Genomic DNA, 26,816 nt, shown 5'->3' on the forward strand with positions numbered 1-26,816 from the left:
TCACAGAGTCTTCCACATCAGCTTCATACTTAGACATTTTATTGAATATAGATGTTAACGGCAAACTAACAACTCAACGTTATGACTTCAGCTTCTCTATTGTCAACTTCCCATATTCATTATGCAATATTCCACTATCACCTGCATATTGTGTTTATGTCTCTCAGCTGATTCGATACGCAAGAAATTCAGCAATTTTAATGAGCGGATGTATAATCTCAATAAAACAGATTCTCAGCTTTTTGGTGAAGATACACTGTGTACCATTCCAGTCATCGCGATGGCAACCACATAACCACTACAAACTTTTCTACAATCCAAAATATTCTACATGAATATCGATAATTATGTAAATCGTATCGTAATAGACATTCTTCCATAAAAATGCTTGTTGTAGCACTATTTTTTTTCATTATCACAAAAATTCCTTTTTGAAACGGAACATGTTATTTATGAGCATAACAAGACCTAGGTATGTAAACATTGTGGGACGAATACCTGTCGTTCCGTGGGAAATGATTTATTGAAACGATTTCGGGAACTTTCTGTAAGGTCATTTTCGGGTCTACTATTTCCTTCTTCGTGAACAAGACTGGTTGGTTAAATCAAAGAGAAATAAATTATTTGCATTTTTCCACATTAGAAATATGAATTAATTTCTCTCTAGATTTTTCCCCCTGAAAATACTATCTTCATTTCTGTAAAGTGAATTTGTCAATTTACTACACATCAGGCTACTTGGAAATATTTTATACTTTAAGCCAAAAATGCATGAATTGAATAAAACAATGTTCTAACATTATACTTAGTTGGTTTCCTCCGGGTACTCCGGTTTCCTCCAACACAAAGATCCCTACCTCCAACATCCATACAAGTTGGTAAATACCTATTACATGTATATAGCTAAAATGTTTACCGTTGTTTCAAACTTTAGAAATAAATATTAGTTATTCATTTTCTAGTAAAACGGGTATTTTCACGTGTGATTTTAATTCATTTCAACTGAAAACTCCTCTAGAAGATGATTAACAAAAAATAGAAAGTTAAAACCCGAAAGATTCAGAGGATTGTTGACAAATTAAGTCTATGTATTTTGTAAACTCAATGTTTTAAATTTAACAATATGATAACCATGCATTTATAAGAATGTTTCCTCACACACCAGATTAATTTAACACTGAACTAGATATCAACTCTTAGAAGGAGTGATCACAACTGATGTTTCATTGCACGATGTCCGAGATCATCTGGCTTGGAGTAACTGTTTTCACTGTACATGTATATGGCAAATTCACGAAATTTTATACCGATGAAAATTATGTTATTACAGTAATGTCTATCATATTGTAATAATCTGCTCATTTTACAAATAGTTTTTTATGATCTAAAAATGTGAAAGCATTAAAAGTACTGAACCTGGGAAATGATACTGTACTAATAAGGTGAAGACAACGAACAGTGATTAACCTCATAACTTATAAGGCATACAAAATTAAGAATTGGGCAAACACAGACTCCTGGATATACCAGAGGTGGGATCAGGTGCCACTGTACTTTTGCGATTTAAAGTTATCTAGATATCCTTATACGCTACCATACATTTTTTTTATCTGGACGAGTTGTCCGTGTCGATAAGATAAAAATACCAGTCAACGTGTCACCCAAAGGTCGTCAAGATATTCTTACAAACATTATCACTGAGGAATATCTAGCAGGGGCATGACAAGTGAATTCACCGTCTGTCCGACATGTGGGAAACTCTTTACGAACCCGGTCATGCTAGACTGTTTCCATACATTCTGCTCGACATGTGTAATGAATACTAACGGGAAACACCTTTGCGCTGTTTGCGGGAAAGAACAAATTCGTACGGGAAAGAACGAGACAGTAATAGACAAATTTACGCAAACATATTGTGACGTCATTAGAATGGAAAGGAAGCTAAGTGACTTCTGCTTTAGCTGCACCGAGGAAAGTACAGTGAATTATTGTTTCGACTGTCAGAGCTCTTATTGCTTGGATTGCTCTAAACAGCATCAATTGAAATCGAATAATGAACACAACATTTTGCCATTTAGCTCTGTGCTAGAATGTGGATTTGAAAAAAGAAAATCTCAACCTGATTCATGCAAGTTTCATTATTTGGATGTAACCCAGTTCTGCATGACATGCAAAAAACTGGTGTGTGGCGACTGTGTTATTTCAGAGCACAAAGGTCATTGGTGTCTTCCTACTGAAAAGGCGTTGACGCAGTGTGCCGGCGAAGTCAAGAAAACAGCAAAGGAGCTGAAGACCTTCCACGAAGAGCACCACAAACAAACAATGCTTGTCCTAGAATATTTGGAACTAGAACAAGAACGAATGCAGAACGAAATAAAACTCTTGTTTGAAAGTATTCGAAAAAATCTGGAAAAGAAAGAAAGCCTATTAATTCAGGGCGTCAAAACTGTATTTGAGAAGGAGAGAAAAAGTTTAAAAGAACAAGAAAAGATTTCTTCTAAAATGTGTTCTTCTGCATCTGCTGCAAGTTCGAAACTGAAGTTTATTAACAAGTACGGCACAGCTACCGAATTGCTATCCTACCATTCTAAAGTCAAAGAAAGTGAGTTGTCGACTTATCTCACGTCCCACGTACAACTGCTCCCAAAAGCTTTCTTACATCAATCATCCATATTGATGGCTGAAATTGACACTCTAGTAGAGAGACTGAACTGTGTCATTTCTTACCAGAAAGGGGACTATGTGAGGCGATTACTAAACAGGTAACAATCTCACACCTTCAATCGATCAAACCATCGAAATTATGAATGATCAATTCATTCTTACATATTCAAATGCACTGATCAATATGAAAATTTTATATTTCTGTTTTAATTCATGAAATCATTCATTTCTTTCATATTCCGCAAGATTGTGTACTGTAGTGGTGATAACAAGTTTAATATGAGAATAGACATTTTAAGAAAATAATTTACAACAAAGATAATACAAGTACCTATGTGTATGTACAAATAAAATGTCGTTTAACAACAGTGAACTTCGTATTGCATCAATCCCGTATTATCTTTAACAATGATTCTTTTCATAAACTTCGTAACTTAGGAGATTGTCAAGTCCATTCATTTCTTTGATAGTTTCCTCCAAAAGAACACGTAAGGATCTCCTGAACTTGATATAGCGTCCGTAAAAGACCCCGTCGTGTCTGACACAGACATCCCCTTAGATTGGCGAGACTGATTCACATCACGTGACTTCCGCTTTTTCTTTTACAGTTGCAGCCACCGACTTGAGGACACCTGCTCAACCAAAGATGACAGCTAATGTTTCTCACGGCAGGAATCCGTTAGATTTTCCGTCCACCATACTGGATCGTCTACTAGTACTTATTGGTCGGCGGATAAATCCGTTTCTAGAGTGAGTGATTGAGTCGGTGGAGTCCATGGATCCGTTTACAGACGGAGTGCGCATGGTATGCGGCCCTCCGTTCATCGGTTCTACCGTCTTCACTCTGGGAGACACTATCTTTGGCGAACGACATTTGGATTTGAAAAGAGTTACAATGAACACGATGAGAAAAGCCCCCGTAGCACCGCAGGCGCACCCAATCCCGATCCCGAGCATCAAACGATCTGAAATCAAAGTACAATAAAAACATATTAATCATTGTATTTTCTCTGAATGTCAGTGCATTCGATTTTATTGATGGGGCTGGATGCTCAGTGCATAAAGATTTAAGAGATTGGAAGGAAGAAAGGATTTCACAAACAATAACTGTTTAACGCCTACAATTCCATTCCGGATTCAAAACTTTGATCATCTTTGTTAAAAATGCAAATTCTTAGCTTAAAACAATTCTTATTACATTATAATAGGCATCGTGCATCATTTCTCACTTCTCCTTTCTTAAAGCGTAGGTATTATTCAACTGATGATTTATCATAAATTCGAGGGTTTTGTATAATAAGCATTTTCTGTAAATATGAAGGTGATGTAAATCAACAATCAGTTATACAGATCGATTTCAGCTGTCAGTTTCTATCATTTGTTCTGTGTTCTATACTACCTAACAAGGATCGAATTGTTAGCTGCTGATTTCTTATGCTTTACAGTGAAAGCCTTGCAGGTCCAAACATTTACACAAAAAAATCTATTTATATTCATCATTTCTTTAAGATCTAAGACACATTGGATAAGAAATTTAAAACAAATCAAATGTGGTACATCTCTTTACAACGATCACTTCGATTTATTTGTCTTACAAATACGGTTAGAGTTTATATTGCATGGTAAAAACTGACATACAGTTGTCTATCATCTAACAGATTTCTAACTTTCTTACTACAGTACTACATAATTCAAAAGTGCTTGAATTGTATTGCATTGTATTGTATTTGATAGTCACAGGTCTTTTCTACTTTTCAATTTCTACCGGTACATTGCTGTTCAATATTAACGTCATACATAATTTCTATATAAGTTTAAAGTGCTAAGTGTAAACAAGCATGCTATTAGATTATATATACTATGAATTCATGCCATTACATACAGATCATGTAAAAATAAATCATGTACAGAAAAAAGAAAGAAAAACAATGGAAGAACGAAGAAATAAAAGAGGAATGAGAAAACTTCATGAATATTCTAAAACATCGAATACATTACTCAAACTCTGGTTACATTATTCATATTTACAATGTTTCAACAAATGAATTTTGTGTCTTGAATTCTGCTAGCGATAATGACATGAAAAGCCTGTACATTAAAGTTTTGAAAATCATATATTTTGTGCCTACATTAAAATCATTTCTACGTGATGTGTTATATATTTTTAGAATTAAAATTCAGCACATAAAGAGCCTGTACACAACTCTTCGGGTTTGTTTTTGAGTTCTTCAGATTTATCTATAATCATATGCATTAATATTTAACAAAAATATTTGATTAATTACTTCCCGTTGACAAAAGAGTCTGAATAAGTGATTTTCTGATGCCTTTGTAGCACACTTTGAAATGGCAATCACTAAAAACTGTTGGCTATGTCAATGCAAAAGGTAGACTACATATATTTTCGCCCATTTCTCACGTAGTAACGGATTTCATTAAGCTTTTCATGTTCAGTAGATTGTATCACTTTGACAATAAATACCAAAACTTTTCTTTCACAGTTTTTATCATTCATACATTTTTGACATCACGGACAGCTGCATGCTTCTTCTGTAAACATGAAACTCGGAAATATGTCTTATGATCAGTCATCCAAACAATTAAAATGTAATTTTTGGCAATCGGGTCCTTTCAACAGTCTGTTGGAATTCCCATGTGCACAAACTGTGCTCTTTTGGTAAATGACATGTTCTTGCATTCTTATGAGGCAAATTTATTCAAAACCCTCTATATGATTGGATGAAAGTTCTTGCTGTAGTCTTCAACTCGATATTTAGATACATCCACGACGTTTTATCTATTAACAATATATATAATTCACTTTCATTCATATGTCGAATCGACATATCTCAATGAATTCCAAATTTAAGACACCACAAGGTCTTCCATCTTTTCAATGTGGTTTTACAATATACGCGTTTGGTACGTAAATGATTAGAGCGTTAACTAACCAAAAGAGAAATGAAATCAATAAGCATTTATTTTGGGGATTGGAAATGCCAAATCTGGTTTGCACTATTGCGATAAATCTATAAATTTGCTCTGTAAATGTCAAATAGTTTAACATTATGAGATATCTAAGATACAAATCATTGCTCTTTAACTGAATGAACTCTATAAACTGACTTAATCGGTTTACAGATACTAGACATCTACTAGCATAGTATAATGTGTGGTTACAAGTAAGAAGTATTACTCAATTAATATATAAACATAATCTAATAAAGTAGATTAATACTAACAGATTACCACTTACAAAGATTACTTAATGCCTCATCGAAATTAATTTCTCTTTTCACGAAAAGTGTGAATGGATTTCTTGGATGAAAGACGTCTTTTGTATTTCATGTTACGTTACCTCACGGTTAGACTTTCATACATAGAATTTCTATATATCTTTATTCATTTATTTATTTATACCCAAAAAGAAAAGTTGATCTCACACAGTTACCATAGTTAAATAAAAAGAAGAAATGGATATATATGTAGCTCCAAAGTATAGTAAACATATTCACAGATCACAAGCACTTTCTGGATATTTGACATCCATTGTCAGGTGTAAAGGGAAGATATTTAATTTATGAACACCTGAAAATGAAAAACGCCTGCAATTTGTGACTGTGTTCAATATATCTTGGAACTGCATATATATCCTTTTCTTATATACATAAGCTGAACATACGAGTGTCAGATCAATGAAAGGTGAAGATAACGCACAGTGATCAATCTCATAACTCCTGTCTCATAAATCCTATAAGGAATACAAAAAAGTGAAAACATGGCAAACAGTTATCCCTTGGAACACCAGAGATGGAATCAGGTGTCTAGAATGGATGAGAACCCCTGTTGGTCGGTCACTCTCGCTGCGAGTCCTCTATCTTGATCAAATACAGAGTAATTCAGTCCAATCAGTATGTAAAAACGGTCTATCAACTAGTATGAAACATGTCAGACAGCATTCGACCTGACGGCAGGTTGTATTTACAAGTAAGATCATTATAACAATCATATAATTTGCGAAATACTGACTTCAAACGAGACTTTTCCCGCAAAATCAACTCACTTGTCAGTAGTCTGTCTCGGTTTAAAACTTTATTATACGAAGAACATACTCTCGCATGTCAAATCACTTGAAAGACATAAATCCCATATGCAGGTGATAATGGAATTTGCTACATAAAGATGGGAAGTTGACAGTGGAGAAGCTAAAGTCATCTCGTTTGTCATACAGTTGAGTTGATCGTCTGTCTTTATCGTCTATGTTCAGTAAAAACATCCAAACACGAAGCAGATGTGGAAGATTATGTGGTGTCTTTGATTTCGAGGTCACTGGAATATATTGAATCGATATACGAATGAGAGTAAATATTCTTGACGTTGATGTATCTAAATATCGAGTTAAATGCCACAGCAAAATATTTCTTTATCTCACGTAGAAGATTTTAATGAATTCTGCCTTATAAAGATACAAAAGTAGGTCAGCTAATAGAGGAGCACAATTCGCACCTATGGAAATGCTAACACTACATAGATATTGTCATTAAGGAACTCCAGCATCTTTTTAATATCAACTTTAGAGAAACTTGTACATAAAATCAAAATGGTGTTGCACGAAGTAATTTTTGGATAACTAAACATAAATACACTAGTTTAAGATTAACGCATTATAATATCTATCTGTAACCAGTTGCAATTGTGGTGGAAAAGCGCAAAACACATGACCTGCTACCTAGAATATGTACTAATTGGGTGCAATTTTAAGCATGTTGAATGTTTAGCTTCGTCATACCCAATGTACTTTCTAATCTATATGTGGCTTTATTATTTCTACAGACTAGTTAATGTACTGTCATAAAGTTCTTACCAATGCCATTGTCAGTATCTAAAATATTAGTCAACATTAACAGTTAGTAAAAAAGAAAAGGGTGGTCATGAAATGGAAACCACTGCCAAAATAACAATATGTTATGAAAAGAATGAACTGACTTTCACGTAATGAGCTGCTTTCAATATGGAAAGAGACTTTATATAATAGCCTTACCTTCCGATGACGTCACAGGATCGGATGACACTACGTCCTCTACTTGGGTGTATTTGATAAGAAATCCGGTGTAACTAACGGACCCATCCGACTTAAACTTCAACAGGAAGCTGGTACCGTTACTGACGTAAGATCCGGTCACCCCGTTTGGATAGCGGGAACAGATGGCTGCTAATTTGGTGTTTTCACAAACATAGTCACCTGATCATTATAAAAAAGTAAACGAAATAAGCTTCCTTGAAAAAGTAAATGAAATAAGTTTCCTTGGCTAAGTTCCCTTGGGGATCCCGGGTAGAGTACTGTAGGTCCTAAGTACCCCTTGCTTGTCGTAAGAGGCAAATAAAAGGGGCGCTCCTTCGGATGAGACTGTAAAACCTACGCCCCATGTTACAGCGGCTGTGGCACGATAAAGATCCCTCCAGGCTCAAACGTCGTAAGCGCCGAGCATAGGCCTAAACTTTTCAGCCCTTCACCGACAATGTTGATGTTTCTATATGAGTGAAAAGGTGAAGATAACGAACAGTGATCAATCTCAGAACTTTTATAAGCAATACAAAATCAAGAGTTGGGTAAATACGGACCCCTGGATATACCAGAAGTGGGATCAGGTGCCTATGAGGAATAAGCATCCCCTGTCAACCGGTCACACTCACCGTGTGCCCTATATCTTGATCAGGCAAACGGAACAATCCGTAGTCAGAATCAGTGTGCCAAGAACGGCCTAACAATTGGTATGAAACATGTCAAACAGCATTTGACCCAAAGACAGGTCCTATTGATAGACTTGATAGTTATAACGACCACAGAATTTGCGAAATGCTGACATCAGACGAGACTGTTGAAACTCCTTCAAACAATTTACAATCAATCCTTGGCTATGTTTTTCTTGTAGTACATGAAGGGATTGAATGCTTAAAGGAGTTATGGACTACATGATATAATCGTTGTATACAATTATCATGTCTTATTGCGTATATATTATACATGTATATATACCATCATATATTTCCAGGGAGTCAAATGCACAATTGGTGGAGGTCTCGATGTCGCTATATATGATCTCAACTTGTACTCGTCCGGCTGATACCGTTAGAATCCATCTACAGTTGGAACTCCTACAATAAAAGTCGAACACTGCTATAACTTCACATTTTATCACAGAGATACGCATATGTCATCAATTCTAACATGTCCCTTAATGTAGGCCTGTGGTGATTAGCACTTACACGTCATAAAGACTGGGAAAACTTGGTGACGTCACATATTGTGGTGTTGATGATGGCGTCAAAGTTAGATCTGCTGTACATGCTGATCCGGCTGATAAAAAAAATAGAAATAAAACTTTATATAAATTAAATAGAATTAATATCATCTCTAAGTGTTTGCTTTCAGTGGTAATTTTATTTGCATATTGAAAGCATCGGATGTGTTTTCGAGCTATTTGTCAACTTTTACTGAATGATACATTTAGTATAATTATAGATAGATGGAAGATTAAAATTATTTACATAAATCGGCCGCTGAGAAATATGCAGTCTCAAATCCCACCGACTGGTTTACGGCGTCCGTTGTAAATCTTAAAGTCATAAACTGAGAGGATGACGTCACTATTTTGTCAGATGAACCAGTGCCACATATGTTTGATTTCAGCGATGTCCCTGAAACGCTGTTACCTATTTCAAATGGGAAAAAATCAAATACTGAATTTCAATATTCTAGCATGAAAAGGTGAAGATAACGAACAGTGATCAATCTCATAACTCCTATAAGGAATACAAAATAAAGAGTTGAGCAAACACGGACCTTTGGGCTCTGGGTATACCAGAGGTGGGATCAGGTGCCTGGGAGTGTCGGCCGGTCACACCCGCCGTGAGCCCTTGATTTAGGTATACGAAGTAATCCGTGGTGAGAATCAGTGTATAAAGAATGGCCTAACAATTGTTATGAAACACGTCAGACAGCATTTGACTCAGTGACAGGTTGTAATAGCAAACTAGATCGTATAACGACTTTATACCGTAGCGCCTTTCTTTACAGTGTGAATATTTTTGTTAATGTTTAAATAGAATCATACCTTTGTCGATTACGTAAAAGTTTCAGAAAAGAAAGCTCTGCATGGTGATAAATCATTATTCCTGAAATCAACCCTCAATCCACTTATAGTTAGGTCAAAAATCAAAAAGGCAATTTACTATTAGGCCATAGTGCTATTTGTGTCGGTATGCTAAAATTATTAAATTGTTGGGGAATGATGATAATAATTAATATATTCCATTAATTCAAAATGTATTATGATACAAATACATGTCCTTGCATCACTTCACATATATGGAATATCTTTATGATAAATCATAAAGAACAGCTGTCATTTATATCCAGGGTTATACTGTATGAAGCCCCAAACAGCAAAATTAAAATTTAAACTCATTGCATTTGTTTATAAGTGTACTTTTTGATGAGTTCTATTCACAACATCTTAACAGTCTGTTATTGATGTAGAATCGTCATATTTGCAGTAAAGCAAACAGCTTCTCTTCTATGGAAAGCTTCTGTTCATAAGTTGAATTCTAATTAAAATCACTGTACGTCAGGTTTGTTTGATGATTTTCTATTATTTATCTATTTATTTTAACGATTTAGCACCTATGTTTTGTTTTTGTCAAGGAATATATATATATATATATATATATATATATATATATATATATATATATATATATATATAACATTCCATTACAGAAATAAATTATCTAGTTTTGCAGATGCACCGAGACACCTTCTTTCGATGTTAGTATTGTGACCCGAGAACTTTTATTGCTTGATAACATTTACATTCGATGACCTCCAACCTTCTGTATCTATAGAGTTTCGTAATTAAAAATTCATAATGATATACTCAGCTAACAGCACAACCAATAAATTGCTGCTAATAAATTTTCCTACTCGCGTATAGTTAAATTGGCAACGTACAAAGCTTCATTATTTACATAATATGATGCTGTGTCAAATATTTGAAATTGATATTTATAGGTTACAACAAACAATGGGGAGCGATAAGTCGAGAAAATGGCGGGTGAAAGTTTTGTTATATAACTATTGTATACTTAATAAAATATTATTAGTTATGGATTATCACTGATGGTCGCAGAATTATTACTGCTGACAACTAAACAATACTTCAAAATATGCATTTTTTAAAATTTGCAAATCTTGTTTTTGAATGGCTCTCGTATGTTTTGCCTTGTTAGACCACTGAATAGTTGCTCACCATCATAAATATTGATACTGTCCCCGCTGCATGCTACGTCATAGTTCTTCAGATATAGGATCACTTTGTAATTTGAAGCCCCGCTATCAATAATCCATATACAATCTAGGTTACTGAAAAATATATTTAATATATTATAAAAAAAATATTCCATGTTTTGTAGGGTAACATGTGAAATTGTCACCCCACGAAAAACCATTGTTGACCGAGGCGAAGTCAACAGTGGTTTTTTAAGGGATAACAATTTCATATGTTACGCTACAAATCATGTAAAAAAAATTTGGTTATACTGAATGTTTTAAGAATGCATCTACCAGCAGTGAACCGTACGCGAAAACATTCTGCGCAGTTAGTGTAACAATTTTTATAATTGTTACCCGTCGTCATGCATTGTCATCCGTTGCTATGCACTGTTACCCGGAGGGCGTAGTTTATGCACTCAGTGGGGTAACAGTACTTTTTAACAAATGTTTCTAAACCAATCAAATTCGCCTATAATTTACATGAAAGTCTAACAAAATATAGCACAGACTATTGTATTCCAATTCTGGTTAATATTTCTAATCCCTTTTGTACTGTTTGTATAAACAATGTTTATTTGTTGTTTATAATATACTTTGCGCTGGGAGAAATGCCCTTATTGACATTTTCTCTGCATTAAGAGTAATGTGCAGCTAACCTGCTATATGTGCCGGCGCCATTGTTATAACCGGCTGAAGTGAAGTACTGAATAGTCTGGCTAGCTGTCAGAGACTGGGAGGAACCGCTGCATTGAGAGAACACTGAAAGGAAACTCAAACATTAGTGTATTTTTAAAAAACCATCACAATGCACGTCTCATAATCTGGCTTTTATTTTATGGGGTGTTAAATAAAAATTCACAAGAAAGGTGAAGATAACGAACAGTGATCAATCTCATAACTCCTGTAAGCAATACAAAATAGAGAGTTGGGCAAACACGGACCCCTGGATATACCGAAGGTGGGATCAGGTGCCTACGAGGAGTAAGCATCCCCTATCGACCGGTTACACCCACCGTGAGCCCTATATCTTGATCAGGTAAACAGAGTTATCCGTAGTTAAATTCAGTGTGTCAAGAACGGTCTAACAATCGGTATGAAACACGTCAGACAGCATTTGACACAATGAAAGTTTTTATTTGCAAACCAGATCGTTATAACGACCATAGCATTTACGAAATACTTACTTTAAACGAGACTGTTGGAACCCCTGCACAACCAACCTGTTTGCCAGTTGCCTGCTTCGATTTAAAAACTGACCATACGCAGAACAAGCTCTTGCGTATCGAATCAGTTGAGAGATATAAACACCATTTGCAGGTGATAATGGAACATTGTTACATAAATATGGGAAGTTGACGATGGAGAAGCTGAAATCATCCTGTTTGTCATAAAGTTGAGTTGTTAGTTTGCCGTTAATATCTACTTTCAATAAAACGTCTAAGTAAGAAGCAGAAGTGGACGACTCTGTGAAGATACAAATTCTAAAATACAGGGGAGCATGTTTATTGAGGTCTACTGAGATATATTTAATGGTCACTTACTTGAAATATTTGAATAAATAAAATTCCTGAATCTAGACTGTCTAATAGTGTGTTGCCGAAATATGACAAATGACAGTATACCGATAACCAGTGCGGATGGAGTTTTACATTCAGTTGGAATTTCTTACCATGACCGAGGAAATTCAGAAGAAATATTATGCTGACAATTGATTCACATTTGCTGTTTTGGAGGCGAAATGACATCTGTGATCTGAAATAAAACACAGGTGATTACTGAATATTTAGTATCGTTTAATGTAGAGCACTTCACTACAGAAGATGTACAAGTGTAAAAACAAGAGAACACGTTCTGAACGTTTTATTGTTCATCACAGAACTATGGCTGGGCATTTTTCGAATTCGTGTCACCAGTTTGCACTCCCTTTTAATCAATACAAAGGAAGGTTGATCAGATTCCTTTATAGCTTATAGATACAAGATATAGGGCTCACGGCGGGTGTGACCTATCAACAGGGGATGCTCACTCCTCCTTTTTCGACTATGTACTTGAATTCAAATTTCAAACGTGTTTTAAATGAATGATCATAAGAGTATAGTTTCTCAAATGTGACCAGAGATTTAGTAATTTACGACATCTTACTACCATGATGTAAAATTGATGAGCTTGAAAAAAGGAAACATTATACGTCCATTGATTAACACATACAAGCAGGCACCGTTCTGTAATGATGAAAGGTGAAGAAAATTCCTATAGGGGATGCATAATTAAGAGTTGGGCAAACACGGACCCCTGGATATACCAGAGGTGGGATCAGGTACCTAGGAAGAGTAAGCATCCCCTGTAGATCGGTCACATCCGTCGTGAGCCCTATATCTTGATCAGGTAAACGGAATAATCTGTAGTCAAAATCAGTGTACCAAGAACGGCCTAACAATCGGTATGATTGATTGATTGTATATTGTTTAACGTCCCTCTTGAGAATTTTTCACTCACATGGAGACGTCACCGTTGCCGGTGAAGGACTGAAAATTTTAGGACAATGCTCGGCGCTTTTGGTCATTGAGCAGGGAGGGATCTTTATCATGCCACACCTGTTGTGACACGTGGCATCGGATTTTGCGGTCTCATCCGAAGAACCGCCCCATTTAATTCCCACTTACGACAAGCAAAGGGTACTGAGGACCTATTCTGACCCGAATCCCCACGGTATACAATCAGTATGAAACACTCAGACAGCATTTGACCCAGTGATACCGGTAGGTTGTATAGCAAACTAGATCATTATAGCGACCATAGAATTTGCGAAATGCTGACTTTAAACGAGACTGTTAAAACCTTTGTAACATCAACTTATTTGTCACTAGTCTGCATCGAATTAAAAACTGATCATACGCAGAGCAAGTTCTTTCGTATCGAATCAGATGAGAGATATAAACATCATATGCAGATGATAATGGGATGTTGCTACAAAAATATGGGAAGTTAATGATGGAAAAGCTGAAATCATGCCGTTTGTCATAAAGTTTAGTTGTTAGTTTGCCATTAATATTCATTTTCAAGAAAATATATAAGTTAGAAGCAGATGTGGAGGACTCTGTTGTGTCTTTTGTCTCGAGTTCACAGGGATATATCGAATTGAAATATGAATGAAAATGGTTAATGTTAATAGATAAAACGTCATTGATATATCCAAATGTCGAGTTGAAGACCACAGCAAGAGATTTTTTCTTATCATGTAGAAGCTTTTGAATAAAGTCTGCTTCATCAAAATATAAAAACATTTCAGCTACCAAAGGGGCACAATTCGTGTCCATGGTAATTCCAACACAATGTTGGAAGACCTGATCACCAAAGACTACGAAGATATTGTCAATGAGGAACTCTAGCATATTTTTTTATTTTAACTTCAGAGTACTTGTGCGTTGAATCAGAGTGGTGATAAACAAACTAATTTTTTAATGACTGATCACTAGATATCAATATTTCCCTTTTTCATTTTTGTTAAAGAAGCAACCGTCTATGATGTCAAAAAATCTAGTCTTTAATCTACCGTCAGGAATGGTCATGTAAAGTGTTGAAAAGTCGTACGTTTTGGTGTTGTTGATTTGAGAAAAGTCCACAACATAGATAAGTTCTAAATTACGAAGAGAAAACGGTAACAGATCGAAGACTAAAGAATTTCTGCTGATAAATGTACCATCAGTAAAGGAGACCATGTGTCGTTAATATATACAACAAGGGCAATCATCCCAAATCAGTAGGGCAATATAAAGTGGGAAATATCTCCAACTTCAAACTACGATTATATTTACAGCTATAATATTTATTACAGTCGTCAGCAAGATTGCGAACTAGTGACAGATCTCACACTTTAAATACAAGAAAATTTTCAAATTTTAGCAGGTCGTGATAACTATATTGTATCAAAATTTTATCAAAATCCCTTTAATGTGGAAGAGAACTGTCTATACAAATGGCTGGTGGTCAATATGTACTGAGTGAGGCTCTTTTCGTGGACACTTGCGCTGTGTGTGGATTGTAGTAAGCATCAAGCAAATCCTTACGTTGTATACAAACTTATCAAGTACATCATATGTAATAAATAAATGACAAAGTGCAATGCATCAATCAAAAATGACAAGGTTACAAAAGGTTTAAACTACAGGCAGCAAGCACCTGCTGAACAAGAACTATCGGCATGAGTCATTCTGATTTCTAAAGAGCGAACAAGTTCAAACCTTCTAGTGATGCTGACGATGCAATTGCACATATACCAGGAGGTTTAATTACTCTCCGTAATTCTGATGGTGTAATTAACTTTCATCGTGGTAGTACTTTAATTAACCTGGGCGGCTTTGTTATGACAGGGCTTTGGTGTCTGTAGAATTAACATTCTTCACATCGTGACATGATAAATCAATTAGAGTTGTTAGGGGGCAGAGACCCAAGACATGCACCGAGACAAGTGACGACTCTCGAGTCCCCTTAATCTGATCTGAGGTTTAGTCGTGTTGAAATAGCGTGCGCTAATTCAAAAATGGTCATGCGTTAATAAGAATCCCCACGTAATGTTAGTAAACAAACACTTTAAATAACATTCTTGAAACATTCTTAAATATCATTTCTACACAATAAAATATGCGTAACAAATGTGTTCATCATCACATCATTTAAATTAATGTCAAGGACTTCTGGTCCCAATACTAGTACTAGGTATATATACACTTACGTCATTAAATTAATTAAATTAGACCTATTTAGACACATTTAGGTCAGGGCTGTTAGTCTTCTCCAACCTTTCGCTACATTTAGCTCGGTGACTCTTGGTGACTATCATTAATATTGCTGTTGATACTGCTTTTCCTTTTGGGGATTATGTGTATCGTTCTCATTAATACCGTGCCTCAGAAAAAGAAAATATTCATGCATTCTTTCAACAAAGGCTGGACTTATATCTTTAAAACCAAAATTATTGGATAAATTTTCTTATACATATAGTTACTAACAGTTCTTTGACAGGTATGAACATGAGTGAAACATGATTTGATCATCTAAAAACCCTAAACTAAAGAATTTATAAGGATATCAATCTACACTTTACATTTATATTTTCTTATGATTACAATATGTTAACTACAGTATATACAATTAGACATATTTTTCAGACGAAACTTTCATTTTCAAATCGTTAACTATAGTTTCCACATCATTAACTATTGTTCAAAATTCGTCAAAGAAAATTTTGAAATCGTAAACTATATTCTACAAATCATTAACTATGCTTCACAAATCGTTAACTATATTTCAAATATCATTATCTATAATTTCCAAAGTTTTAGCTATACTTTGCAAATCGTTAACCATACTTTACGCTCTCGAAACTATACTTTACACGTCATAGATGATTCCTGGATGAAAACAACTATTTGGGTACAATCATTGATTCTAGTTTATCAATTATAATTTATTTTCCCCCTTTTGTGTGAATTGTAGTTGATGACGTTAAACTAAGATTAGCAGATATTGTAATTATAATAATCTATCTCACTAAACTGTAGTTTAAGACTGTGAATTATAGTTTATCAAAAATGTTAACCACATGTACATTTTTCTTAATCTAAATTACCGATAAATACAATACACGTGTAAATGCTGTAATAAGTTTGGAATGTAAACATTCGTTTATCTTTTATGCACAATTTCATGATTAGTGGGAAATTATGATGAACAAGTTGAAAGTATGCATGTAGATAGAATCTACATTTACAGTAACATATGCTTATAGCGAAGTGCTGGGGACGAACAATTTCGATTCGTTATAAACGTAATTTGTTATATCCAATTAGTTCATAATAAATATAAACACTACAGGGAATGAAAATCACTCCGCTATAAGCGTGAATTCAATATAAGCGTGAATTCAATATAAGCCTGGATTCATTATAATTTTTATAATGTCTCCATTGTCAGGGAGATTCAATGTTACATTCAGTAGAAAATACGCAAGAATGATCTACACAATATATATCGTAACGACCCAAATCTACCGACATTTTCTGAATTGATGTCCAAATTCGATGTAAAATGGCATTGCAAAAGTTGTGTTGCTTTATTCTTAAGACATAGCAATGATTTTGTCCTCCGTGTACCACGTGGTCTTTGAGACTAAACATTGCTTTTATCATTTATCTTATTGTTTACTTCATACATTATCTCAGAACTGTATAATATTGATTTATTTTTGGTCATTTTGTTTACATTTACTTTATGTACCATACTGAACCGGAACCGTTCGATTTGTTTCTAGTTAAGTTCTCGATTATCATTATCACCAAATTGAATCTTAGCAAACCTTGACTGTGAGGCATAAATCTGCGAATCGTTTAATTGTTGATCTTTAAGTTTACACGATAAAAGAAATCTTAACAATGTGTTTAACTAGAATGTCTGTCCTAGTCATCATGAGAAAAGAGAGATAAATCAGGCTGCATTAATGTACCAGTATCACTCTTAACGGAGGAGAAATAAATGTTATGTCACTCCTAACGGAGGAGAAATAAATGTTATGTCACTCCTAACGGAGGAGAAATAAATGTTACGTCACTCTTAACGGAGGAAAAATAAATGTTATGTCACTCCTAACGGAGGAGAAATAAATGTTATGTCACTCCTAACGGAGGAGAAATAAATGTTACGTCACTCCTAACGGAGGAGAAATAAATGTTACGTCACTCTTAACGGAGGAAAAATAAATGTTATGTCACTCCTAACGGAGGAGAAATAAATGTTATGTCACCCCTAACGGAGGAGAAATAAATGTTATGTTATACCTAACGGAGGAGAAATAAATGTTATGTCACTCCTAACGGAGGAGAAATAAATGTTATGTCACTCTTAACGGAGGAGAGATAAATGTTATGTCACTCCTAACGGAGGAGAAATAAATGTTATGTCACTCCTAACGGAGGAGAAATAAATGTTACTTCACTCTTAACGGAGGAGAAATAAATGTTATGTCACTCCTAACGGAGGAGAAATAAATGTTATGTCACCCCTAACGGAGGAGAGATAAATGTTATGTCACTCCTAACGGAGGAGAAATAAATGTTATGTCACTCCTAACGGAGGAGAAATAAATGTTATGTCACTCTTAACGGAGGAGAAATAAATGTTATGTCACCCCTAACGGAGGAGAAATAAATGTTATGTTATTCCTAACGGAGGAGAAATAAATGTTATGTCACTCCTAACGGAGGAGAAATAAATGTTATGTCACTCTTAACGGAGGAGAAATAAAGTTATGTTATACCTAACGGAGGAAAAATAAATTTTATGTTACACCTAACGGAGGAGAAATAAATGTTATGTTACTCCTAACGGAGGAGAAATAAATGTTATGTCACTCCTAACGGAGAAGAAATAAATGTTACTTAAGGACATACGCAACGTTTCTGACATTTTCTCTAAAACTATTTTTTCATCTCCTTGGTTTGTATAGTTCTCGTATGATTCCCCAAAAAGCTTTAGATTTTATGTTATAGTAATATTACCATGTTTTATAAATCGGTCTGTTTGCTCAGTGGTTAGATCACCTATGTAGTAATACAAGGGTCCCGGGTTAAATACCAGATTGTGCCCAGGATGCTTATCTTCTCTTTTGCTACAGTAATGTTCATTTAGTAATACCTTAGAGCTTATTTTACATTTTTATACTTGCAACAACGAGGAACTGTTAAAACATGCCAACTCTAAAACAGACATGGTAAAATAACCAATATATTCTTTTGTAGAAACGAGATACATTGCGTACGTAAAATGTCACGAAAAATTACATATCATTGAGAAACGTCGAGAATATCCTGAAGAATTTTCTTTTCTTATCAGACTTTCGTGATTAATATCAATCATATTAATATTAATCCAAGTTTCTTGTTTAAAAACAAAAATAAGTACGAAAACAAATTAAACAATCACTTCTTTTGATAATTTTTGCATATCTTACCGAGTGACAGGGCTCATCCAAACAAATAAAAATAGAAATCAGCATTCAACATGAAACTGTGTAAAGATGTAATATGCATGTCACCCGACCTAGAAAAACCAGCAAGTGAGAAAACGTCACAAGGTGTAAACTTCTCTAAAATATGAAATGTTCAATAATAGAAATTTCTCGCGAGGAACCACATCTGGCCCGCCGTCAAATCCCTTCTGCACAATGCGAAGAGAAAACAGGCACCTCCTTTAATTGTATACTGATGTCAAGAAATTGAGACATAAAACCAAATATCAACAAATCGCATTCAGCCTTAAGGACCTTTAAGAATCAATTTATGGTTAAAATTGTGATTCTAAATATTATGAAGTATCTATCTTAATGTATTAATTGAGATACTTCAATGGACAAGTCCTCATCTCAAAGGAAATATTGGTCTAGGGGTTTTGCGCTCACAGGGCAATAAGAATACAAAGTTCTGTATAAAAGCATGGCGTCATTGTCGGACCTGATCTTTAAATATCGCAGCACCATTAGTTTTTATTACACCTTGTGGTCAGGTAAGTGATGGCACTTCAGGACAAAGATCAACATACCTGGAATAATTTGGTTCCTGTGTTTATCCCCTCGCCATGTGAACAAAACGGCTGGGACAATACATTGTTGTTGTAATCTAGCACTCTTGAGATTTTTATTTCTTGTGTTTACAGATTGGTGTTTTTATTTCTGTAATGGCGAGTTTCGGGCAGTACATGATGTATCCCTTTCTTCAGTAATAAGATGATATAGATAGGCATATCACGTTTCAGACAGATTAAGGCTACTTATGAAGAACCAACACCGCGATAGCAATACATGTATAATCCTCCTACATGAAATTTAAACCTGTTTATTAATATTGGTACAATTATTTAAGATACTTATGAATGAGATTCTGAATTGCAAAATACATTAAGTAATTTAATATAAATTAGTCTTTAAATAAGATAAAACGTGACAAAACCGGAAGATAAGAGAGATAAAAATCAGATTGTTCAAACGATCATTTAGAAAAAGAAAGCAGATTTATTAAAGTATTCTAACGTCCAGAAGCATTCGTTGGATACAAGAGTATTAAAATGATTTTGATATTTATAAAATCACCGAAATATTTCCAATAAATCAATAGTCCCGTGGGGATCCGAGTTAGAATAGGTTCTCAGTACCCCTTGCTTGTCGTAAGATGCGACTAAATGGGGCGGTCCTTCGGATGAAACCGTAAAAACCGAGGCCCCGTGTCATAGCAGCTGTGGCACGATAATAGGCCGTTAGCGCCGAGCATAGGTCTAAATTTTGCAGCCCTTCACCGATAATGGTGACGTCTCCATATAAGTGAAAATTCTCGAGATGGACTTAAACAATATACAATCAATCAATCAACCAACCAAATACAGCAACAGAAACAAAAGTGATATTATTAACAGTAAAACAGAAAGCCCCTTTTTTTATTCAAGAACTATTTCTGAAAATACTTGAGGGTATGTACTGCAACGCTTCATGCTGGCATACTTGTGTAACGAAACAAAAACATTTTTGATATTTTGTTTCATTATATACCCATCAATGTTGCGTTTTTGATAATGTTGATTTCACAGAGTGTGATCCAGTTTTCCGGATCACCACACTGTGGTTTTTCTGATTCCATATCAGTATCCTTTGATACTGATAACGTCACAATGCATCAACGTAACGTTTTTTGTTGGTTTTTCTTTTTTTTTTTTCTTCTTTTTTTTTTTGTTGTTGTTGAAAATATTGACCATGTCACAAACAAAACTGCGTAGACAAAATAAAATTTCAAAGTATGTCTGTATTTTGAATAAGGATTACATTTGGTAAATGTCTTATAAATGTGGATTTAAAATGCATAAGATGGTATATAATAAATTTATCATTACTACAGTAACTTGATCCGAAGAGTTTCACTCGAAAAAATTTCACTCATATGGAGACGTCACCAAGACCAGTAAAGGGCTTCAAATTTAGGGAAAAAAATATTTTCATGAGGCACCATTTCTGCAAAGTTGATAGAATTTGACTGGAAAATGACGCTTTCATCTTGCAAACAAGACATTTCGGATTTTCTGTTTCAGTTTCGCCTTTAAACGTGAAAGCCCACGAGAACCTTGATCTTCATGCATTGAAGCAATGAAAGGTGAAGATAACGAACGGGGATCAATCTCATAACTCCTATAAGCAATACAAAATAGAGAGTTGACCAAACACGGACCCCTGAATATACCAGAGGTGAGATCAGGTGCCTAAAAGGAATATGCATCCCCTGTCGACCGGTCACACCGGTCGTAAGCCCTATATCTTGATCAGGTAAACGGAATTATTCGTAGTCAAGAACGGCCTAACAATCGGTATGAAGCACGTCAGACAGCATTTGACCCAATGATAGGTTGTATTGGCAAACTAAATTGATACAACGACCATAGGATTTGCGAAATGCTGACTTTAAACGAGACTGTTGAAAGACCTGCACCATCAACTTGTTTGTCAGTAGCCTGTCTCGATGTATCATTTCAGCAAGTATGACAAAATTTGAATGAAAAATCAAATCTGATATAAAATTTAGCAATTCCCCTTTTAGTGACCTTGAACTTTCATCTGTAACATTGAAATCTGATAGACAATAACTAGCTATAAAGATGTCATTCCTTCAGGGTTTTTTTTTTTTTTTTTAAAAGATGTAGCTTAGATTTTATACGTAAATCAAACCAAGAAACACAAGAAGAGGCATATTATTAAGCAAACGGATAAAATACATCTGAATCCAACTCAGTTTTTTTGGGGGGGTCTCAATCTCACTTTTTCGCTGCATATTTCTTTATGAAAAGGAAAACTTGGATAAAAACAAGCTCGTATCTATATTGTGGCCTGTAGGGCATTGAAAATTGAGAAAATCTAACTCCAATTTACATGCATTACAAATAAGAGCATGCTTTTAAAAATAAAATGCTCACCTTTTTCAGGCCCTGGGAGAATTTGAGTCGTCAGTGTGCTTGTTCACACCATCTAGAACTTCCGGTAGTCACATCTGTATGTACAACATCCAAACATAAACCATCTTAGAAACAGACTGTGAATATGGTGTACAGCGTTACACACACCGGGCTCTGTGATCTCCGGATTAAGGCAGTAGTGACCTGCAGATTAGGGATTAATGTCTTACAAAAGAGCAGATTAAAAAGACCATATAAATACATAAAAATCAAATAAGCTTGAACATGACGTAATTGGCAAACAAGAAAAGTGTGAAAGGGGATCACGTGCTCTCGCATCATGAGAGACTAATCAACATTTGCATCAAATCTCTAGTTTTCTTTTATACACAACAATAAACAAGACCGAAAAATGTTCATAGACGGGGTGGCCTTTCTTTTTAAGCAGACATTCAATGGTGGGTAACAGTTATACGTATTGTTTTCCGGAGATACCTATTGTTAAAGGGATTCCCGTAATACCATTTTAATAATGAAACCCATCTTACTAGAACATCTACACTTTAGAAATCGACCATCTTCTCCCAATGACAAAGGCCCCTCCCCCAAAAAACCGCAACAGAACGGAAAAGAGGATTGAAAAATTAAAATACAATTCTTCTTTATCCATGTTCAAGGGTTTGCATAATGTGATTTTTGTTGAGCTCACGACAAGTTTTTTGGGAAAGCATTCTACCAATGGTGGCCATGCTCAGTAACCGTGAAGGTAATGATGGCCCGCTAAATGAGAGGATTGTTCTGGCGAGATCGTCACGAAAACGACTGATTTTCTGAAGGCATACGATTTTAATATTTGACATTTACTGTTTGCAATGCGTGGTACAATTGTACCTCATCGTGTGTCGTTGTTGTCCGTGACTTTGATTTTGAAAAACGTATAGTTTTGTTTTAATTCGAAAATTAGTGTCAACGTCTGATGGCTATGGAATGATAGAAGAATAAGTCAGCGATACCCATCTAAGAAAGGGTCATCCTAATTTAAATTCCGGGGTGTAATAGCAGTAGATGATTACTCTGTTGATATTTTAAATGATAAGAATGAATTGTTGTCTTTCATTTTGTTGTGATGATACTTGATGTTTTACATATTATTTCCACTTTAACATGTTTTCCAAATTTAACTCAACAAGCACCTGCTTTAAAGGGGTGCAGACATATATGTTAACAAATAAAGAGCACCTCCTGTTTTATGGGTGTGAAGACATATGTGTTGACAAACCTCAGTACGTAACTGTAGGGATTATTATTATGCTGTGATCTTGAAATATAACCGGCATGACAAAATCAAATTCAAGTTTGTATTTAATTGCAAAAATGTACAATTTTAAAATATATACGATTATTTTTAGATCGCACGACTCTATATTTTTACATTTTCTGTTTAAAACAATCAATTTTAACTGATTAAATTGATGGGTGTGAATGGATTGTACATGTAATGTACTTTATAATTTATTATCATTATTTATTAGAAGGCCTGAGGACTATAAAACACAACTTGTGAATTTTGATATTTAATTGATTTCTATCACGATCGTTAGGTAACTAATTATGGGTTTCACTTTTAATCAAATGAAAACAGGACTGTGGATATTGTTGATAAAAATAGATTCACTTTATCATTTTCATAAATAGATTTTAATACTTGTCAAAAAATGATAGAGTACAGACGATAATGGAATTCATGAATGAATAATTGATAAAACCATAAGTTGTTTTGTGGCCCAAAACTATAACTTCAAGCCAAAAGTTCCTACAATAGTTTCTTTCTGGGAAAACAAGCTAAAAAAAAAAAAAAAGGAAATCAATATCTATCTATCTATATATGGACGATATAATTCTTCAATATTTATTTGCGGGGCATTTCTGAAAATATATGTCCATGAAAAATACATTTTTGAAAGAATCACAAAATGTACTCCTCTATATTGAACTTCTACATGTATGTGTGTTGTAAAATAAGATTAATATTCACAAAATCACTACAGTTTAACTACGGATTAGTAAGCTTAATCTGGTCTAGTACATGAATGTAAAACCACTGCATGACTCATCTGAAGTTTAGTCTCAAGTGGATTCACCCAGAAAACTGACCGACAAAATGCAAAATAAAAGTGAAATACATATCATAGAGAGATATGCACATGCTTTTCATCCACATTACTTTTTAAGTAGGTAAAAGTTTGTGATGTGCTTTTCCATTTAGAAATACGCGCATTGTGTAGGTAACCGGTTTCGAAATCCATGTAATTTTAATATCATATGACAAAACAAATGTTGAACATGATACATGTAGATAGATATACAATTTTATCAAATAGCATGTACACTTGTATCTTTTGAAATAAAGAGGTAAAATTATACTAAAAACGTGTTCTTTGTTTTTAAATTTATGCATAACTTTACAGGTGATCATATGATATCGGCCCTTGTTTACAAGGATTCATGTTAATATTGAAAGAGAGAGAGAAAGAAAGATTACCTTATTATTTGTTTACATCTTTCTTTTCGATCCGTAAAAATATGTTATATTATTTTTTCCCATTTCTCCACACACTCATTAATTTGGTCTGTTAATGATTTCACATTCCAGCTAGTGAGGTGGTTTTACCTCAATTCTCCTACTTTTTCAAGGTTCATGAATCTCAACGTTCAAGAATTTGTTAGAGAACGATAAAAGTAAAACAATGGACATTAAAAACCAAACTTGACGATTTTTTTTCTATTGAAGGAAACAATGGTGTTCGATAAATGGTGAAGATAAAAATATCAGGAAATAGGGTTAGAGTATTCGGAAAGAATAAAACTTTCTTATCCAGAGATTGGATGAATTATATAGCCGGATTAAATATCTGTTCTACACCGCCCCATTGTCTCGTGTGTCGTTTGTCACGCCAGAAATGACCTTGAAAATCAACCTGATCTACTTACAGTCACACAGTTTAATAAATTGACAAATTCACACAGCTTAATTGTTTTACTTATTATTTATGTCATTGTCATAATTTCATTGCATTTCGCATCGTTCCTAACTCAATTAATTGAAGTGGTCACGGTATCAAATCACATGCTCGCGCGTGCGTGCGTCCGAGCGTGCATGATTCCGTTAATTATATCACAATACTCAAAATTATCAAAACTCTACTACTTTATTAAAAAGTTTAACAACCCCTGGTATAATTGTATTTAAAAAAATCTAAACGATTGTGGACTGTCCTATATATGGCAGCAACAGCAAATACCCAATGTTCTCTGGCTTAACAAAGGTGTTTCAAGCGTTGTATGATCAATTCAAGCAATCCTGGCATAGCGAAATGTATAATTCTTCTAAAGGCCTTAACTATAGAATATACAAAAATTCACTAAGTTTTGAAAACTATTTACTACTTCTTCCAACAAATCTATCGAAAACATTTTGTAAATTTAGAACATGTAATACTAAACTACCTATAGAAACAGGTAGATGGTGTGGTCAACCCAGAGAAAATAGACTATTTTAGTTATGTAATATGAAAGAGATAGGGAATGAATTTCATTATTTGTTCAATTGTAATGATAATTTTATAAAACAATCAAGGACATTGCTCATAGCAAGCTATTACTATAGAAACCCGAATATCTTCAAATTTGAACAACTTTTTAATACACAAAACAGAAGTAAATTAATCAATTTAAGTAAATTTATCAAAATAATTTCTGAGAGAGTATGTTCTCCAGGTTAATCAATCCACCCACTAACAACATTGTTTTCTAGTTTGTTTTTGTGTGGTTTTTTCTATCTTTTTTTCAAAATGTACCATTACCCACGACTTGCATGTATATCTAGATTACGTTCACTTTGTTTATTTCTCTACACTGTAAATCAATTAAAGAGAATAAAGATATTGTCATTGTCTTTGCATGCGTGCGTCCGTCCGTCCCTCCGTGTGTACGTGCGTGGCATTGGGATGCTGTTAAAAGTAAGTAGAAGTCCATGTATTTATAATGGTGATGAGATCCAATATATTTAATTGAATTGGCACATTTCTAACACTATGTTCTATTAGAATTATCACTCTAAACCATTTTGGAACCCTTGTTTGGTATTACATGAGACGTGAAAGAGTGGATGGCCGGTACACTGCTGCAGGCTGTTGGCGGGACACATTTAGCGATAAAAGACAATCAGATGGAAACATGATAGAGAGAACCAATTTGAGCAATGGAGGGGGGGGGGGTTAAATTTCATGTTTAACATGAAATCACCATTCAGTACGATTACACACTGTAAACGAAATCCTCATCTCACATGGTATTTCTAATCATATTTCTCTCTCGCGCGCTTGAGCACATCCACCGTAAACGTCATCCTTAATAAATATGCATTAGAAAACCATCGTTTTCTCCTTACATTGAGTAGACCAGTACTCCTTTAATACCCGCATATAATCTGTCAAATCTGTTATTTTTCATAGTTCATCATTCTGACAAAATTTTGGTCTGGTTTTTATCATCGAACAAAATACTGTTTGATACGGCAATTATATACCTTTAATTGACTGTTGTTCTACTGAATTTCTTTTTACCTTTGGTCACCCCTCTCCCACTAAACCCGGCACTGACGACGACAAGCGTAAATCTACCTCGTCTCTCTATTCCAAAAGTATTCTATTAGGATGTTTTGTAAATTCTCTGACGTATTTGGGAAATAAGTGGGTGCGCTCGATTAGTCTATATAACGTTGTATACCCGATGTCGTCGATTTACACTATATAATGAAGTGCAGTTTGGCGTAGTGTAC

The 26,816-nt window shown here is 34.6% G+C and overlaps 2 protein-coding genes across 3 annotated transcripts; one reads left to right on the forward strand and one right to left on the reverse strand.

Annotated features, from left to right (window-relative positions):
- The first annotated feature begins 1,650 nt into the window (after positions 1–1,650).
- LOC125652781 (RING finger protein 207-like) lies at positions 1,651–4,867 on the forward strand. The gene is made up of 2 exons (XM_048882178.2): positions 1,651–2,762; positions 3,273–4,867. Exons 1-2 carry the CDS (start codon positions 1,720–1,722, stop codon positions 3,319–3,321), a joined length of 1,092 nt encoding a protein of 363 aa, XP_048738135.2. The 5' UTR covers positions 1,651–1,719; the 3' UTR covers positions 3,322–4,867.
- LOC125651176 (embryonic protein UVS.2-like) lies at positions 3,328–22,374 on the reverse strand. 2 transcript variants are annotated; one of them, XM_056165997.1, is made up of 10 exons: positions 21,998–22,374; positions 12,666–12,748; positions 11,653–11,755; positions 10,974–11,086; positions 9,214–9,378; positions 8,932–9,022; positions 8,702–8,820; positions 7,706–7,906; positions 7,529–7,546; positions 3,328–3,629 (listed from the first exon to the last, which is right to left on the reverse strand). In XM_056165997.1, exons 2-10 carry the CDS (start codon positions 12,739–12,741, stop codon positions 3,328–3,330), a joined length of 1,188 nt encoding a protein of 395 aa, XP_056021972.1. In that variant the 5' UTR covers positions 12,742–12,748; positions 21,998–22,374. The 2 variants fall into 2 exon arrangements, with proteins under 2 accessions (XP_056021972.1, XP_056021973.1); XM_056165998.1 differs by lacking the exon at positions 7,529–7,546.
- Between the last annotated feature and the right edge of the window lie 4,442 nt (positions 22,375–26,816).

Source organism: Ostrea edulis, chromosome 5 (assembly GCF_947568905.1).
Source record: "Ostrea edulis chromosome 5, xbOstEdul1.1, whole genome shotgun sequence".
In the NCBI taxonomy this organism is placed as follows: domain Eukaryota; kingdom Metazoa; phylum Mollusca; class Bivalvia; order Ostreida; family Ostreidae; genus Ostrea; species Ostrea edulis.